We start from the raw sequence: 19,463 nt of genomic DNA on the forward strand, positions 1-19,463 counted from the left end.
AACATTTTTTTTTTATTCAACATGTCAAACTGTTCTTCATTCCTTTCATTGTGTCTACATCCTTATTTTGAAAAAAATTAAATTGAGTTTGAAGTCAATTTACATTTATGCAAACGGGCCTTAATTACTATTTTTATCATGTATTTATTGAAGAGGATCTTACACTTTTATAATTTTTTTTTATATATTTATTTTTAACCCTTAACTACACTGACGGAGTATATATTTGTAATTTAAAAACAAGCAAAATAGTATTCCATCCTCTTCCTTTCTCTATAAAATATACAATCCTTAATATTATATGTGGAAATAGTGACATGGTTAATGATACTGATTATGCAATTAAAAAAGTATTTTTAATGTACAACTGAAAATTAATATAAGATTTCTCTATATATTAAAGCCAAACAGCGCAGCAGTCGTATCAGAAAAAGAAATTTGAAGATTACTTCTGAAACTACATGGAACAATCGGCAGTTTGAAAATTAATGTATGTAAGATATGACCATGAAGAAATCCGTATACTATAGCACTGTAACAAAGTTCTACAAGGGTTCAAATAAATATAAATAACGAAATTTTACATTTATAATTTCCGAGTTAAAAATGTAGATAATTACGAACGTGATAAGATATCTTTACATGTTTATTAGAAAAATATATTTTAGCAGAATACAAATACAAATTTATACAGCTTTGCCAGCTACTATGTTATACATGTTAAGAAAGAAATGAAGGAACTGCGTAACATATGGCATAGAATTCGAAATAAATTCACAATTCACATTAGATTTAATATGTATGTGTGTGTGTGTGTGTATATATATATATATATATATATATATATATGTATGTATATATAGATAGTTTCAATATATGTATATGAAAAATGTACATAACATCAACGACACAAAAAGCAACCTTTCTTTCTCTTATGATACGTTTTAGATATAAATTATTTTACTATCTTTTCTTATGAAGTTCAATGTAACTTCAAATTGCATACAATCACGTTTTGGACCATTTCATATGCTGTATTATCATATGTTGCAAAAATAATGGTTTATGTTATTTGTTTTTAGAATAGTGTATGTTAAAAATAAAAAATCTGCATATTTTATTTTTTAAGAAGGAACATTGGCAGCCATAGCAAAAAATACAGCTTTGCAATTGTTGAGTTTTTTTTTATAATTAGTTCTTGTTTTGCCTTGTAGAGTTTAGCATAAATTACATACTTTCAACTTGACGTTTTCCCCTTATTTTACTATTCCATGCACATTCCAAATGCTAATTCACACTCTGACTATGCGCACTTTAGTAAGATTTAAAGAGAATAGCGTTAGCTAAAAATTGACCGAAATATACAATTTGTACTAAGCTTTGTTGTAGAATATAAATTCACAGAAAGAACAGTTGCTAAAGTATCTAAAATTTTAGAAGGATACAGATCTGAAAATAATTTTGTTAGGCTATCAAAATAATGATGGTGGATTCTCAAACTGATTGTTGAAAAATGTTACAATTTTTTGAACATCTGACATGATTATTTTAATGGCCTAATAAAATTATTTTCAAACATATAACCAGCTAAAAGTTTAGATAAAAGTAAAATTATTCTTTTCATATTTATAAATCAATCATAATAAAGAATCTTGTAATAATTGCCTTTTCTGCTGCCATTAAAAGCTATTTCAAACATTTGATTACATTATATGTATGTCAAACAAGTAAAATTTCAGTTGACTTATTATATTTGTCAAAAAGCAGTTGTATGAATAATGAATAACAAAGTTGCATGAATAATGTAATAAAGTTATCTTAAAAGAGAAAATTATGTCAAATTGAAAGAGAAAACTGAAAAGTATTGAATTAATCAGATTAACTTTAAAGAATTATGAACTGTAAAGAGTAATAATTATTCAATATCATAAGCAAGTTAATTAGCATTATATGTAAAAACATAAATAATGCAGCTTTCGATTAAGTACAGCAGTCTTTGGTTGTATGTTTGGCGTGATGTGTATTGTAGTAGCAATATGTAGTACCTTTATAAGAAACGCAGCATATTTGTGTCGCTTGTAAAAAAAGAAAAAAAACAGAAAAAATTGAATAATCGCCGTACATCATTAAGTGCACAGCAATATTCTTTTTCTTTCTTAAATATATTTATGTAAATGTAATAGGAAAACGCAAATAAAAATGATCTTTTGGAAAAACTAAGTTTTACATATATATAAGTTTGAATTCTTATACTATAAATTTATAACTATTACACATAATGCGTATGTGCATATAAATTTGCAATACGTATCCGCTGTTATAAAATTATACGAATTTCGGAATGTCATTTTCTATTGAGATACTAAGTACCTCGTCATTTTCGCTGCCGAGGTCTGACTGTACATAGGGATTCACGACAGCGGCTACAATTTTCTCTGAATGTGAAGTTTTTGGTGTCATAGTACATTTCGGTTCCGATTTCGGAGATGGCACGTCTTCGGAGCCACGATCAAACACATTCTTATCCTCCGATCGTTTTTCCAAATAACTATGTACCTCAGTCTTAATTGGGGTCGATGATTCTACTATAGCGGTGAATTCCGAGGAAGAATCGTTACTTGTATTTGTATTCAAACCGTTATTGTTTCTACTTTCAGGAATAATTTCTTTTTTTATTGGACTTCGCTTTTGAATTTGCTCGAGATTTATTTGTTCTTTCGGCGAACACAATACCATTTCTATCGTTTTAGATGTTGACTTTGCGTCAGGTTCCATCTCGCGTATTTCTTCGTCCTTGGCTTGACTATTATCAAGTTGCATGACGTCTTGAGATTCAATCATTACAGATGAAGTTTCCTCCGATGAAATTTTTAAATCTTTAATGTCTTTTAAAATCTGCACATCTGAAGATTCATTTATATCTATAGATTGTATTTGAGAAAGTAGTTTTTGTTCATTCACATTCGTTTGAGCAATATTCTGCTGTATTTCATGTACATTTAATAAATTTACATCATCAATTTTTTGCGATTCTACCTCATCGGCGGCGTTAATTATCATGCTTTTAATTATGTCTTCAACGCTAAGTTCCGGTACAGCAGATGCTTTATGAGCTGATGCAATGGAAGTACTTGCATTAGGAATAATTTTATTTGTGGAGTCATCTAAAACTTTAGCTATTGCAGCTGCGACATTTTCTGTCAATTTTGAAATACATTCAGCTACTACATTTTCAAAATTGCCTTCTGTTTTCTCTTCGATTTCGCTGGAGCTCGCGACTTGTCGATTTTCGCTACATTTTTCGTTTATGTCAGAATCTTCATTAATTGCTTTATTAAACATTGTTTCAACTTCAAGCTTAATCATTTGATTAACACATTCCAGATTATTTGTTTGGTTGACAGGTTCTTGTTCAATTTCTTTATTTAAATTTGCGATTTCTTCATTATTTACTAATTGATGCTCATGAAATACTGTTTCTTGTTGATTAACACATTCCAGATTATTCGTTTGGTTAACCGGTTCTTGTTTAATTTCCTTATTTAAATTTGAGATTTCTTCATTATTTACTAGTTGATGCTCATGAAATACTGTTTTTTGTTGTTCGTCGATGTCAAAAGTAATATTTTCAACTTTTATTTCAGTTTCTTTTTTAACTTCTGGAATGTTTTCGCATTCAGATAACAAGTCAATAACATTTGTCCCGTTTAGACTCAATCGAACGTGCATCGGGTCGTTTTCGTCGAGAGTTTCAAACTGGAACATCGTGGCTCCTTCGGCGGCGAGTTCCTTGAACTTGTCACAAGCCTTCTCACTCCATGCAACGATGTTATTCGGTTTCCCTAACGTGCATCGTTTCGATAAAATAGGAATATTCACGATATCCTCCGGCAGCACTTTTAATTCCTCCGTAATTGCGGAATTGCCGTAATCTATGTACAAAACCTCTGTTCCCTCTTCACAATGGGTGACAATCTTCGCTCTGTACCAATAACCGTCCTCGGGATATTGAGCGGCGCAGACTGTACCCACGTCGGGGCTATTTAACGTGAGAAAACTTTTTGCATCTCGCAGGCGATCCGACATTACTTCTAGTTCGCTTATACTACTTTCGGCTTGAATCCAAAACTCGGTCGGGTTGTTGATGTGACTGACCATTACATTTGGTGAATTCTCTTCACCGAGAGGTGGCAATCTTTCTTCGATAATTGGCAAATTTCGCTCACACATATTACCAAGAACATCAGCGACATTCTGGCCATCTAACATCAGCTTTACCAACGAAGTCTCTTGCTCTTTCAGAACGTCCAGAAGGAAAATTGTCGCACCGTCTGCGGCTAATTTGACGAACTCCTTGCGTGCTTGTTCCGACCATTCTTCGACTTGTGACGGTAATTCTAAGCAGCACTTTCGCGATAAAGGCGGTATGCTCGCTAGGTCTTCCGGAATAGCACGAATCTCGGTGGATATCGCGGAATTTCCATAATCGATGTAAATAACTTGCGTGCCGTTCTCGTTATGAGAGATAATGCGCGCTCTGTACCATTGATCGTCTTCGGGATACTTAGCGACGCATAGCAAGCCCTCTTTCATATCCTCGATTTTCGAGAACATGTGGGCGACCATGAATCTATCGGCCATCACTTCTAAATCGGCAACTGATTTTTCCTCTTGAACCCAAAATTCGCTCGGCGAATTTACGTGAGACACAAAGGCGGAATGCGGATCCAGTTCAAGATCGACTATCTCGTCCACGGGCTCCTGTTCGGTATTAATTATAATGGCGTGTTTCTCCTCGACTAATATCTCGCTGACGCTCTTATCGTTTATAAACAGCTCTACACGTTTAGGTACGGTATCTGCTACTATCTCAGCCTGAAAATTCTTCGTTGCTAGATCTCTGAATCTCTCGCAAGTCAACTCGCTCCAATCCTCCGTGTCTATGGGAATAACATCGAGTCTGCATTTAAATGCAAATATTTCCCAGCTTTTCCAGGGGTCTGGTAATTGCCGAATGTGACTCGCTTTGTTATCAATGACATCGGTATTGCCATAATCTATGAATCGGACAGTAATAATATCTTCGTCCGCGTCCAGTACTTCTGCGCGGTACCAGAGACCATCAATCGAATAAACGGCAACACATAACGTACCTTCTTCTGGTATACCGTCTATCGGCAAAAAGTTAGAAACTTCTCGTTGAAATTGATCTTGTCTTTCAATGAGAGTAGTTATTTTATCTACAGGCAATAACCAAAACTGACTTGGAGAATCCACATGAGTTACGCTCACGTCAAATCTGTCGGGTGTTGCAGTTTCGTGTATCTCAGGTACCACTTCAGATGCTGGTTCAGACACTATTTGTTCCATTTGTTCCGTTTGTTCTATCACTAAATTCATTAAACCGAATTTATCGCTGATTTTTTCTCCATTTTCCGTTAGATCAACAACCCACTTCTTGTGTACATTATAAAATACAGCTACAAATGCTTTATTCAGCAAATGAGTTTGCAATAAGTTTTTCTGTTCATCCTCGGTGCCAGTAAGAGATACGGATAACGATACATTTATGGCTAATTGATGGGGTTCGTAAAATTGTGGTTCCAAAATCATAATCGAGTCTCGAGCAACTTCCTCAGTATTACCGTAATCAATGTAATTTACGTAGGCCGTCGTTTCAGTGACACTAATAATTTTCCCTCTGTACCATTGATCGTCCTCTGAATACTTTGTCACACACAATAGATTGACCTCTGGTTCGAGTCTTTGTCCAGAATTATTGTAATAGTTTTGAAGATCTTCCGCCAACTTAGTCTCCATTTCCTCATTAGAGTATCGTTGCAACCAAATGTTAGTAGAATGATCCGTATAAGATACAGATACCTTATGAGTTGAACTGAGAATAGGCAAAGTACATACGGGTGATATCTTTTCTTTGGTATTCATTATCCCATTACCAAATAAATCGTATAACTTTACGATAAGTCTATATAAACAAAAAATATTAATACTGATTAGAAAAACTTGCTTGTGACAATTATAAAATGCAGCGTATAATTTACAAACCTGTTATTATTGACTTCTTCTATTTGGATCAACACTTCTTTGCCTTCAAATTCCTTCAATCGTTTATCTGCGTTGGAAGACGCTGGCACATTTTGTAGGGAGCATTGTAATGCTTGATTTTGCATGATTGCGAGCTCTCCAGGTAAAGCCAACGCCTAAATCATTACGTTATATTAATGATAAAAATTATAATGTAAACATAAAAACTTTGTCAATTTTTTTTATTTATAATTATGTAATTTCAACCTGTTTTAATATGTCGTAATCTCATATTGCAACATGATGTATGGTATTAACTTACATCGTGGAATAAAATTTGTAGAAGTTTTTGTAAATATCTATTGTAAACTCACGTTATCCAAGATCTCATAGCACTTCCCGGTATCAATAAACTTTATGTCAAACCCAATGGACCGTGTACAGTTAATTACTACAGCTCGCCTCCATGTTCCACTTGTATTGACTAAACAACCCGCGTCAAGACACAACTCGCGGGTTGATAATCGCGGCATCACCTGACATTATTGTAACTTCTCCTTATCAATAAAATTCGATTGAATTCATGCGATCAATCATTAGACTGAATGAGAAGTCATAAGCTATTTCAATGTTAAATTGTTATTTTAGGAAGTTTGCGAATATTATGATGAAACATTCAAATAAGGATACTATGTTACAACTGATTTTTAATTATAACTTGATTTTAGCTGTTAATACCATACATCGTGCAATGATGTTTAAGACACTTTATAGGATCAAAATTAAATATTATTAAATTTTTTATAAGTATGATTCAATTCATTTATGAATGTTGGCTTAGATATTATAAATTTTGATATACAACCAATGTTCATGATGTTAGTAGTCATTTATATGTTAACAGGATATTAAATTTTTTAATATATGAATTAAGGGAATCACAAATTAGGCCAGAAAAAAAAAACAAAATGGAAAACGACTTAATAAATTTTGATAAAATTTACAAGGTTGTTCACGGGAAAAGGAGAAATTTGACAATGGTGATTTGATTGCCATAGTTCCTGAGTAATGACGCCCGAAACTGGGTTCGAATCTATGGCAATATATTATTGTTAAATTTAACTGCAGCTTGTTAGTCTATTAGTTTCGGGCAATTTAGAAAAATCTTGTGATTGTGTGATGACTCTAATATTGCGAATATTGTTTTCTATCAGTGATAACTGCAAAGAGATCGAGATAGCTCTTTCATGAAGCTCTATGTCTTTATACAACTAATACAGTCTGTAAGTTACTAATCAATATTAAATTGCTGCGTAAAATAAATATAATATGGATTAAGAGCACGATTATCGTCTTTTGGTCAAATCATTGCAATATAACACCAAAACAAATTGCAGTTAAATCCAGCAATAATAATATTGTCATAAGTAAGAGCTAAGTTCCGAGTGTCATTAACTTAGGAATTATGGTACCAGAGTGAAATCGTCATTGGTTTTTTTTCATCTTAATCTTTTCGGCAAACCTTATCAAAATTCATTAAGCTGTTTTACATTTTTTCCTAATTTGTGGTAACTTTTCTTTTCTAATCATCCTAATATACATTTAAGAACCACAAAATTCAAGAAATAATAAAAATAATTTTCAATTTAATTTTTAAAATTTTTGAAATTGAAGAAATTTGTTATAAATACATAGAGATGTTGCTTATTATTAAGTAAATGACAAGATATAGCTTGTTATTAAGACAAGCTGTTAGTTCATGTTTGTTAGAAAATGGGAAATTACTTTTTTAATTTTCTATAAAAGTTTATAAGCAATATATAACAACATGATTTACGTTCGGTTGAAATACATTTATGTTAAATAATACCTTTGTATCTTTATTGGCCATATATTGATCAACTATGGTTTCACATTTTGTAGCTGATGGAAGCTGGACATAAAACTGAATTGTGCTTTCTACACTAGAAATTCTCATTTTGAGCGTTTGGCCACTCAAGAGACTTATGTCCATTCTTTCTACATCACTGAGCTCTTTTACTTCTCTATTAGATGTTTCTGCAACTAAAATATAAAAAATTCCAATGTTAAACTGTTATATGATCCTAGGCACAGTGGATAATTTAGGTAATAAAACATTAAGAATATGAATTAGAATTTGAGAATCAATTTCCTAAATAAACATTATATATAAATAATAAAGTTTTATATGACATACATTGATGTCTTATATCTTATTTGTATCCAATGTGCATTACGTTTAATTGATTAATTGTAACACTAAAATTTCAGTTTCCATTCTTATATTTGATATTTGTCTAGTCTGCACAAGACACTAACATTTAAGATCTAATATAAAATATACAACTTTTGTTAAATGATGTAATGTGCGTTGGAATATAAATGAATTTTGAAATAATTCTTACCACTCGAGAGACTCATGTCTACTCTTTCTACTTTTTCAGTGAGCTTTTTTACTTTCCTATTAGATGTTTCTGCAACTACAATATAAAAAAATTTAATGTTAAACTGTTATATGTTCCTATTAGACATAGTGGACAATTTAGTTAATTAGATATTAAGAATATGAATTAAAATTTTAGAATTAATTTCCTTAATAAACATTATAGATAAACAATACAGTTATGCTCTGTCTTATACGACATACATTGATGTTCTACATCTTATTCGTATCCAATGTGCATTACGTTTAATTGATTAATTGTGACACTAAAATTTCAGTTTCCATTTTTATATTTGATATTTGTCTAGTCTGCACAGGACACTAACATTTAAGATCTAATATTAAAATATACAACTTTTGTTAAATGATGTAATGTGCGTTGGAATATAAATGAATTTTGAAATAATTCTTACCACTGATTGCTTCAATTGAAGTTTTTGTAGCAAATGCCGCAAAATTTTGTTGTACTAACATATTACCCACATCTTGTCCATCATGATTTAATGAAATTATATACTGATCGTCACTAAAATCATGGAATATGCATTCGTTTTTATCAGCCGTGAAGTAATCGATTACCTTGTCATTCATGTAACGCCAATTTCTATAATGGGGTATGATGTCTTTTAAAGAACATTGTATTGCTAATTTGGGCAACTGCATAAATTTCTTCTCGACGGGATAGATTTGACATTTCTTTAGAGTCTTGCAATTTCCAAAATCTATGTATTGAACATCATATACTTTCTCTTCGCTCAATAAAAGGCGCCCTTTCGTTTCCACGACTTCTGCTCGATAAAAAGCTCCATCTTCAGGAAATATAGCTATGACTGCTGAGCCAATCTAAAAAAAAAAGTAAGTTTTATTTATTTGATTTATATAATATTACTTTTCATAAATACATTTTATGGATCTATTTTTAGAACAAAAACAGTAAATTTTTATAGAATATAAGAATATAGTATTTAAATTATAAATTAAAAACGTAAATAGTAAATTTGGATGAAAAAGAATGTAAGAATATAGTACATAATGCAATTACCTCCAAATCATGTGTCACAGGTTCTCTATCAACATATGTTCTTTGAATTTTAATCATCATTTTTTTAAATTCTGCTTTCATAGACAACGGTAAACAATAGAATTTGTTAGGATTTATAAACCATGTCACGAAAACATCCTGTCTAGATTCAGGCTCAAATAACATTGTCTGCCATTTTTCATCAGAAGGAGCAGAACCTATAACTGTAGCTATTCTATTCTCTGTCATAATTTTTATATTCGTTGTGTTTTGTTTAGTTTTTGTTAAATCTGCTTTTGTGCACCATTCCTCATTTATGTAATTAGTATTTGGTACACCGGCAACAACTTCACACAACAGTACTTCGTACATTTCATTTTTTTCAGAGACAAACTCTACTTGTAAAGGTTTTCCATTGACTTTGTCCGCGAAAATCGCATATTGATCATCCTTATTGCCTGTATCTGTTAATCCAAGTAGTTTACAATGTACCGCTTGTATCGGTAGTTTTAGAAATTTTTCTGAAATGACTTTAATATTTGTAAAGTCAACTGACTCTGTATTTCCATAGTCGACGAATTCCACAGTTGCAGTGTTCTCTTTTATAGATTTGATTACCGCTCTGTACCATTTAAAATCCTCGGAGTATTGAGCGACACAATATGTACCACTTTGTATTTCAAAAGCTTGCATAGGTTCTCCACCGCTCTCGTAAGTTGCAGCAATACTTTCCATAATAGTATCTAATTCCAAGCAATCAGGATTTAACTGAATAAAAAAATCCCATGGACCGTTCATAAATACAACTTCACAGTTTTTCACAGAATTAAGAGCAATATCTATTTTCATTAATGAAAGTCGAGATGTTCCGCCAACAGTAATTTTGTCTTTGTTAATGTTGTTTGTATCCCATGATTCACCATCAGTTGTCTGTAAATGCGTATTTTATAAAATGATGGAATCTATTAAACGTAAATATACAATTTATATTTTATAATATTAAAAATTATAATTAGTATTTTTCCTACCTGATTATATGAAGCATTATTTGTATCTTCTTGATTTCTAAACTTATTGTTACTGCTGTTGTAGTCATCTATATTCAACAAAATATATTATAAACATTTTATATATTATACTAAACATTAAGTAACATGTTTATAAATATTAAGTACCATTAAATTTCTCGTTTTTATAATTTGCTTTATAAGCTGGCTTTTTGTCATTCCACTTCGAGTTTTGCCACTTGCCTGGCGTTCCACTACTGTCGCGGTTTCCCCCTCGATTGTCATTAAAATCATTACGTTTAAAACTATCTTTCCCTCGTCTATCATTACCTTTGGAAGAAGTATCTGAATCTTTGTCGCCATTTGCTTTGTCAGAATTGTAACGGTTGTATTTTCTTTCATTACCACCAAATTTATTTCCACCGTCACGTGGGGTTCCTCTGTTAAATGAATTTGCATCATTCTCTCTCTCATCATATTTGTTGAACGACTTCTCTCTATCAAATCTATTGTTCATTGTCTTATCTTTAATAAACCGATCGTTTTGTGGACTGTTACGATAAGAACCGCCAGTTCTCTCGTGTCTATTATCGTATTGTTTCTCTGGAGACCATTCCTCTCTCCAATTCGGTTTATTGTCTTGGCTAAACTTAGTGTTTTGATTATGATTCTCAGAATCCATGTTATTTTTATTATATTTATCCTTATCTTTTCTGTAAAAGAAATATAGCCATTAGAAGTGTTATCTTAGAAAAGTAACATTGTTATTTTTTTGTGAAAAGTACAGTTACTTGAAAAATTTATATACATTGTAGGTCAATTCAGGACATTTATCGAGATGTAGATAATTTCATAAATATTGTAACAAGCAAAATATACCAGATACTTTTATTAATGAATTTTATTTTATTAAGTGAATATTATTTTCCTAATTACAGGCAAGTTCTTAAATTCATCGATCGATTAATTGCATTATGCGCAAATGCAGCTTTTACAGAATAAAATTGCATTTGCACATAATGCGATTGATCGATCGATGAATTAAAAAACTTGTATATTACTTATACAAAATTTTATTAACTTGACGGCTGTACAAAGAACAGTAGCAAAACGTTTAGAAAATAGATATTTTAAACAAATAAGTGATAAAATATTTACTTAATCAAATAAAATTTACTAATAAAAATCATAAATTTCAGATATTTTCGCCTGTTATGATATACATGAAATTATCTTTAATAATTGAGCTGAATTAATGTATCTAAAATTTTCATGTCATTTTTGTGTTTTGAATTTCTGAAGATATAACCACATGTTAAAATACTTTGTATGTGTTATAAATACACAGTCTAGTATTTTTACACAAGACTTGTAATGCAACAAATTGTAACATTAAATTTTAATAATATTACTAAATGTTAAGATGAATATGTCACAATAATTTGTTAAGAAACATTTAATTTAATTATATATATATAATATTGATAACAGGTTTCAGATCGAGAATCGCTATCAATTTATAATTTCTATTACCTTTGGAACTCATTCATTGGTTTTACAGGATGAATTTCTTCATTTCGTGAGTTTGTAGAATTGTCGGTTTTATCGCAAAACATGTTATTCAGTAACTGAGGATGAACGCTCCTCTTTGAGTCAAATTCGAATAAATCGACTAATAGGCCATTGGGTTGCGCGGCGACTACTTTCATGATAAAACTTTTCTCAAGCGTCAATCTTTCAAAATGATTAGCCACTTCTTGATCTAATGAGAGCACTTCATACCCATTCAGTGCACACTGTATAGCTTGAGCAGGTAACTTTGTTACCAAATCGTCATGAATAGCGCGAAGAGATACAACAGACAATAACTCCTCGTTTCCATAATCAACATATACTACTTTAATTTGGTCTTCAACAATGGCAAGGATTTGTGCACGGTACCTAAACAAAAAAAATGCGACACAATAATGGCAATTATTACAAAGAAAAAAAATAGAGAAACATTGCGCTGTCTTAAAACTTACCATTGCGAATCATATAGAGCGGCACAGGGTATTCCTGCTTTTAGTTGCGTTATATTTAAACTAGGCGCGGTTTTTACATACTGCGCCAGACCTGCCATTATTGACTGAAGAGGCTTTATTCCACTGTCAAGTTGCACAAAGAATTTTTTACACGACTCCACGTAAGAGACGTGCACAACTTCCTGGTAGTCTTTCGTCAATCGTCGTAATTGCGGGTAAGAATACGTTATCGGTATCATCGTAGCTGGTGCTGGAAATACTTTCTTCAGCATATCCTTTACGTTGACACCATTGTCGTACAAGTCACCATACTGAATCAACGGTGGTCCTTCCGGTGGACGGACATGTAAAATAAGTAATCGTCTGTGCACTAGTTGCGTAAAATACTCTTTCATTTCAGGTGAGATAATCAGTTCCTTCAAGCCGCTTAATGCGAATCGAATGGAAAGCACCTTGGGGTTAATGTATTCAGGTGGCAATTGGAAAATGTCCGAATATGGTAAAACTTCTGTATGGCCGAAATCAACGTAGTATAATTTGCATTTATGTTCCATCACAGACATGACAACCGCTCGACACAGCACCCTGTCGCCTCCGTCATTGTAGCGTCCCAAGCAAACAGATCCCGGCAATGGTGGTTCCTGCAGTGGTTGCTTTGGATAATTGTTTATCTCGTTCATAAGACGAGTCAATATATCCCTCTGTTCTTCAACCTGTACAGAAAACTTTTGTGGGCCATCCTCTACGTACGATATAAAGACTTCGTGTTTTGAGTCTTCCTCTAATACTCGTGATTTGAACATGAGTGCTTCTTGAACAGGCGGTGGCGGAGGATGCTGCGGTGGCAGAGGGTGCTGCAGTGGCGGTGGATGCTGCGGTGGCGGAGGATGCTGTGGTGGCAGGGAATGCTGTGGTGGCAGGGAATGCTGTGGCATTGGTTGAGCAGCATGTTTATGTTGATTTACATCAGGAAAATAATTCTTATAATACATCCCTTGTATAATGGCATTATGATTCATATTAGGACTTTGCATCGACATTGTTGTAAAGTTATTCATATTTCCCTTATTCTGTGGCTGATGATAAGGGATTTGCTGAAGCTGCATTCGAGATTGCAGTGTATGCTTTGGTCTATAAATAATTAATATAAATAATTATTTAAATAAGAAAATTAGAGTGAACAAGAATAAAAGAAAAGCCTTAAAAAAACAAATATTAAATCCAAGCTTGAGCAAGTTAATATTTAAAAAAAAATGAAATTACGTTAAAATTAATATTGTATCAAATAAATTTATTTAATTTTCTAAAGATAAAAAATTAAACAAAAAACTAATAGCTCCTGCATACAGAATGTAAAGCTTGCCACACTAGGTGTAGCTAAACTACAGTGTGGAAGAAATTGAACTCCAACTTTGATATGTTATCACCACAATTTTGTTGCGTAGCAAACTTTGACCCATCCTATGTGCAGGAGTTATTTTTTTTTATATAAAATGTATTTTTTACAATGGTAAATTTTTAACTTAGGAAAAAAGTTAATCAGTTAAAGTTGTGTTTTAAAAATAACTAGTTGATTGACTTATTTAAAAATAACTTAGTTAAAAGTTACTATCTTTTTAACTTTAGTTCTCAAGTTAAAGAAAAAAAAAAAACTTGTACAGAATATCTCTCTTATATAAAATTAAGAAAATTATAAAATTTACTTATAAAATTATTAAATTTTGTAATGTTCTTATTTTATATATAAAACATTTTATACCTGAACATGTCTTGCAAAGGAGCTGGCATAGCCAAACGTTCCTTTACCAACAGGTCGCTGAAATCTCCATTATTATACCACAGTTTAATCAGGCAACGATTATCATTCACCACTGCTCTGTATTCATTGTAACATAAAATCTTTTTAATTGTCTCAATCGTCTTTTCTTCCCAAACACCGTTTACAGGTAATACATTACGCAATGTAAAATCGACTGCTATCGGTGGGTAAGTTAGCAGACGTTCAGCTCCATGAATGTTATCCAGGAAATGGATTTCATTCCACATTACAATCTCCATATTGCCATAGTCAATAAATTGCACGAGATACCTGTTGCCAGGATGCACGTCCAGTATTTTCGCCCGATAAAAACCATCGTTTTGAAATCTGGCACAGCACACTGTGCCGATCATTGATCTATTAATTTTAGGAAGGCAGCCATATCCTTGATTAAACTGTTCCGTAAGAGGACGTATATAATGCTCGACTTCGGTAGCTGCCTGCTTGTCCACCTGGCCCCATATCTTCAGGTATACGTTCTCAGGTTCCACGTGGGTGACGAAAAAAATCATCTCTGAAGACGTCGGCGGCTGCTGCTGATTCATGTTGGCTCGTGCTGATAAATTTTTTAGGTCGAACTATTTCGTATACGTGTAACGGTCCTCTGTCTCATTCAGAATACTTCTGCAACATGTGATGGATACAGTTAGCTTACAAAGAATCATATATATTTATATATATATATATATTTTTTTCTCTCTCTCTCTCTCTCTCTCTCTCTCCCCCATCGATAATGGCACAGCGCGAGGGAAGTGTTTTGAGATACAACGGTTATGGCGTTTACATACATACGATACGCGTTATCGGAGGACGGCGCGACGGCCGGGTATTACCCTCGCCTTGATTTGGGCTGACAATCGTCGATAATCTCTCGTTCGTCGTTCCCAGTTTGTCACGGCGGCACATTCCCAACCGTTACCCGGATCACACCGTTTTTATGCCTACTTCTAAGCAATTTCGCGAGCGCGTTCTACTTTATTGAGCCTTCTTTTTTTTTTGTCACCCTCTTCTCGCCTGCTTTCGTCTTCGAGTCGCGCGATACGATCACCGAAACAATCAATTCGTGCCCTTGCTGTCGACCCTTCGCCGTAGAGACGAAAACACGTTATATCCGTTATATACAACGCGCACACTTCCGTCGACGCTGCGCACACGTAATTTATAACGACGAGGGAGGGGAGGAGAAAAACATTCGCGAGCGAATGGAATGCGAAACGGTTGGACGTTGCACAGTTACTCAAGATACGATTCCTCTCTCACGTCACCTTTTCTCGATTAACCTACAACGAGCAACCTCTGTTTAATCCGTTTACCAACAAATCTGCCAATGCTGCATGCAACTGCACGGCTACCGGGTTTTAGGTCACGCTTCAAAAAACGTATCACTTTTGGCGCTTGTCTTTTGTTTGCCGAGACTATACACAAATGGAAATTCCTACGTATCGAAAGGGCGCTAAATTCAAACGGTTCTATCTCTAATATAATGTTATATAATATAATAATAAATAAAAAAATAAATAAATAATATATAGATGAGTATCCTTGTATCAAAGACATGAAATAATCTTAGTGGATAAACTTCGCTGATAAAAATGTGTGAGGAAATTCTTGGAAAGCAAGCTAATGAAAGGCAACATTATTTTTATTTTGAACAGTAAATTTGTCGAGTTTTTCTCTGCTATTATATTAATATCTTATAATCAGGATTGGGTGAGTTTATATGTTTTTTTTAACTAATTAACTTAAACTCAATAATTAATAAAACTAATTCAATTATGTTAAAAGTATGAACAAAAAATCAATTAGTTAAAAGCAACATTAAGACATAAAATTAATTTAAGTTAAATTAAAAGGTAATTTTGAAAAACATTATTTATATTAATTTTTAAGTAGATAAGTGGAGTAGTCGTAACACTTCCGAGGTAATGTAGAAATGCAGGATTAGAAATTTTGTCCTGGAAAATAAAAATAAAAAGCAGATCACAAGTTTTGAAGTTAATTTTTTTACATTTTCTTATCTTCCAAGAGTTTATCGCAGAGGAACGCATGTCGCCGTCACCGCTTCCGGTATGTGCGCGCATCAGTATGCGAGGATGACTTTCACAACTGCGTATATCCGTTACATTTAAAATTCGCGCCGTCAAGGAATCGGATGATTGCCACTTCCAAATTTACCTCTTGTCGAGATATGCGATCCCGGTCTTTTACGAAAAGGAATTATTGCCGGCCGTGTGATTATTACACACGGCTGTGTGATTATTACTGATGGCTCTGTAACTATCAAGGCGATTATTATTGTCTCTATAATAATTATTAGCAACGGAATACAGACGGATATTACTCGCCTGTTGGGTATCATTAGAAAGACCACTGCATATGTAACAACTACTGAGGATACAAATTATACGCAGATATTACTGGATGTCGCTCATGATTAAGTCTATTATACAGGGTGATTATTAATGACTGTTTCCACGTTTTACCATAGGAGCATGATTTACTGACGGATACGTATTTCTAATATATTATTATATTAAAAATTATAATCCATACAGCACAAAACTTGCAACAATATTGTTGCAACGTTGCAGCAATGTTACAACGTTGCAGCAATATTTCTGCAGCCTTCTGTCCTGTATGGGAAATGCGTGCTCCTATGGTAAAAAGTGGGAACAGTCATTAATAATCACCCTGTATATATATAATAGACAATAGTTCTTTTTTGTAAGGGGTAATATCGACGAGATGTTTCGAGAGGTTTGAGAGCACAACCCTTATAAAAAAGTATTATTGCTAAAAACATTAAAACAAAAAATTACACACAAAATCTACTATTTAGTAATACGGCAATAATCGTATTACTGTCAATCTAAGGAAATCACAGAAAATGGCAGATACTGTGTGTGATATTTTATGTGTAATTTTTTCAGCAGTAATACTTTTTCATAAGGGTAACTAATATAAATTTATACATTTTCGCGATTTGCGAAAAGGGAATATTTTCATCATTTATTATTTGATTAGTGTCAATATAATTTTATAATTGTAACATGCAATTTTTAATCGGCGAATATGATTTCTCGAAACGTACAGTATATTTCTCAAATCCGCGACGTACAATTGACTAAAAAATCACGACATGAGAATGGTGCCGAGCAAACAAAGTCTCATAAAATTGCGCTCGCAGAAGCGCGGTACGAATTCTGTACGGATTCTGCTGCGAGGAGAAGAATCAGGATCCCGAAAAACGCTGACATGCGGAATTCGCCGTTCGCGTCATCCTTGACGAACGTCGTTCTCGGCAGCGGCGACCCCGGGATGAAATTTCGCGTACAGGACATTGGTCTGCCACTATATCCCATTCAACGTAAAATTCTCGAAGCGAAAAGTAGAGCTTATCTAGGGCGGTGCAGAGGATACCGGGGTCCTTTGCGATGATACGTAGAGGACGAAGCCGCACTCGCGTGCAAATTTCTCACCAAGAAGAAACGAGAGAATTACAATGCTAGTATGAAAAAGAATCTGAGGCTCGTCAAACAAAAGGGTGACACTCTATGCCTTCAAAATAAAAGAAATTTATTAAGGAAAAATAAATATATAAATAAAATATAATTTATTCGTCGATAAATACAAGAGAAAAATTGGGTTTAAAGCCCGTTTGCAATATACTAATCTTTAATGTTTAAAGATGCAGATACAATATAAGAAATAAGAAATAGAAAATAAAAATCAGTTTAATGTATAAATTAAAAAACGTTTTGTTTTCTTTATTCAACATATTTAACTGTTCCTTATTCCTTTCATTAGGTCTGCATTCTTATTTTGGAAAAAGAAAGTTAAATTGAGTTTAAAAAGTCAATTTACATTTACGCAAACTGGCCTTAAGTGCCATGTATTTATTGAAGAGAATCTTATACTTTTATAAATTTTTTTATATGTTTATTTTTAACCCCTAATTACATTGACGGAGTACGTAATATTTACTGTTGTTTAAAAAAGCAAAACAGTACTCCTGAATCTTCCTTTCTCTGTAAAATATACAATCCTTATCATTATGTGGAAATAGTGACATTTTCAATGATACTGATTATGTAATAAACAAGTACTTTTAACGTTCAACTAAAAATTAATATAAAATTTCTCTATATATTAAAGCCAAATAGCGCAGCAGTCGTATCAAAAAAAAGAAATTTAATGATTACTTATGAAATTACATAAAACAATTGGCAGTTCAAAAATTAATGTATGAAAGATATGACCATGAAAAATTTTCATATATTATAGCACTGTAACAAAATCCTACAAGGGTTCAAATAAATATGATGAAATTTTACATTTATTATTTGCGAATTAAAAATGCAGATAATTATGAAACGCAGCAAGATATCTTTAAATGTTTATTAAAAAAATATATTTTAGCAACTATAACTATAAATATAACGTTATACATAACGTTAATAAATTGTAGAAACACATAAAGAAAGTACATAACATATGGCATGAGATTCGAAAAAAATTTACAATTCACATTCGATTTAGTATGTATATATATATATATATATATATATATATATATATATATATATATATATATATATATATATATAAATGTGTGTATATTTGTGTATATTTAGTATATATATGTATATATAGATAGTTTCAATATATGTATATGAAAAATGTACATAACATATTAACGACACAAAAAGCAACCTTTCTTTTACGATACGTTTTAGATATAATTATTTTACTACTTTCTCTTATGAAGTTCAATGTATTAAGCAAAACAAAAATCAATCATAAAAAAACTCACAACAATTGCAAAATTATATTTTTTGCTCTAGCTGTCAATGTTTCTTCTTAATAAGTAAAATAATACACAGGTTATTTTTTACTTTCAACATACACAATTTTAGAAACAAATAACATAAATCATTATTTTTGCACCATATGCTTATACAGTATAGCGCGGTTTGGTAAAGTTTAAAAAGAATAGCGTTAGCTAAAAATTGGCCAAAATGTGCAATTCGTACTAAGCTCTGTTGTAAGATATAAATTCGCAGAAAGAACAGTTTTGCTAAAG

At 32.4% G+C, this 19,463-nt stretch overlaps 1 protein-coding gene across 8 annotated transcripts; it reads right to left on the reverse strand.

The window, feature by feature from the left end:
* Positions 1–173: 173 nt before the first annotated feature.
* On the reverse strand, positions 174–15,781 carry LOC105207983 (maternal protein tudor). Of its 8 annotated transcripts, none has more exons than XM_039452541.1 (13): positions 15,694–15,781; positions 14,321–15,004; positions 12,562–13,692; positions 12,071–12,478; positions 10,706–11,250; positions 10,559–10,626; positions 9,552–10,460; positions 8,923–9,352; positions 8,472–8,546; positions 7,916–8,109; positions 6,420–6,581; positions 6,067–6,221; positions 174–5,986 (listed from the first exon to the last, which is right to left on the reverse strand). In XM_039452541.1, the coding sequence occupies exons 2-13, from the start codon at positions 14,923–14,925 to the stop codon at positions 2,326–2,328; spliced, it is 8,343 nt and encodes a 2,780-aa protein (XP_039308475.1). In that variant the 5' UTR covers positions 14,926–15,004; positions 15,694–15,781; the 3' UTR covers positions 174–2,325. The 8 variants fall into 8 exon arrangements, with proteins under 8 accessions (XP_039308475.1, XP_039308476.1, XP_039308474.1 ...); XM_039452542.1 differs by lacking the exon at positions 15,694–15,781 and adding an exon at positions 15,646–15,661; XM_039452540.1 differs by lacking the exon at positions 15,694–15,781 and adding an exon at positions 15,220–15,538.
* Positions 15,782–19,463: the final 3,682 nt, after the last annotated feature.

The sequence above is a fragment of the Solenopsis invicta genome, chromosome 8 (assembly GCF_016802725.1).
Source record: "Solenopsis invicta isolate M01_SB chromosome 8, UNIL_Sinv_3.0, whole genome shotgun sequence".
In the NCBI taxonomy this organism is placed as follows: Eukaryota; Metazoa; Arthropoda; class Insecta; order Hymenoptera; family Formicidae; genus Solenopsis; species Solenopsis invicta.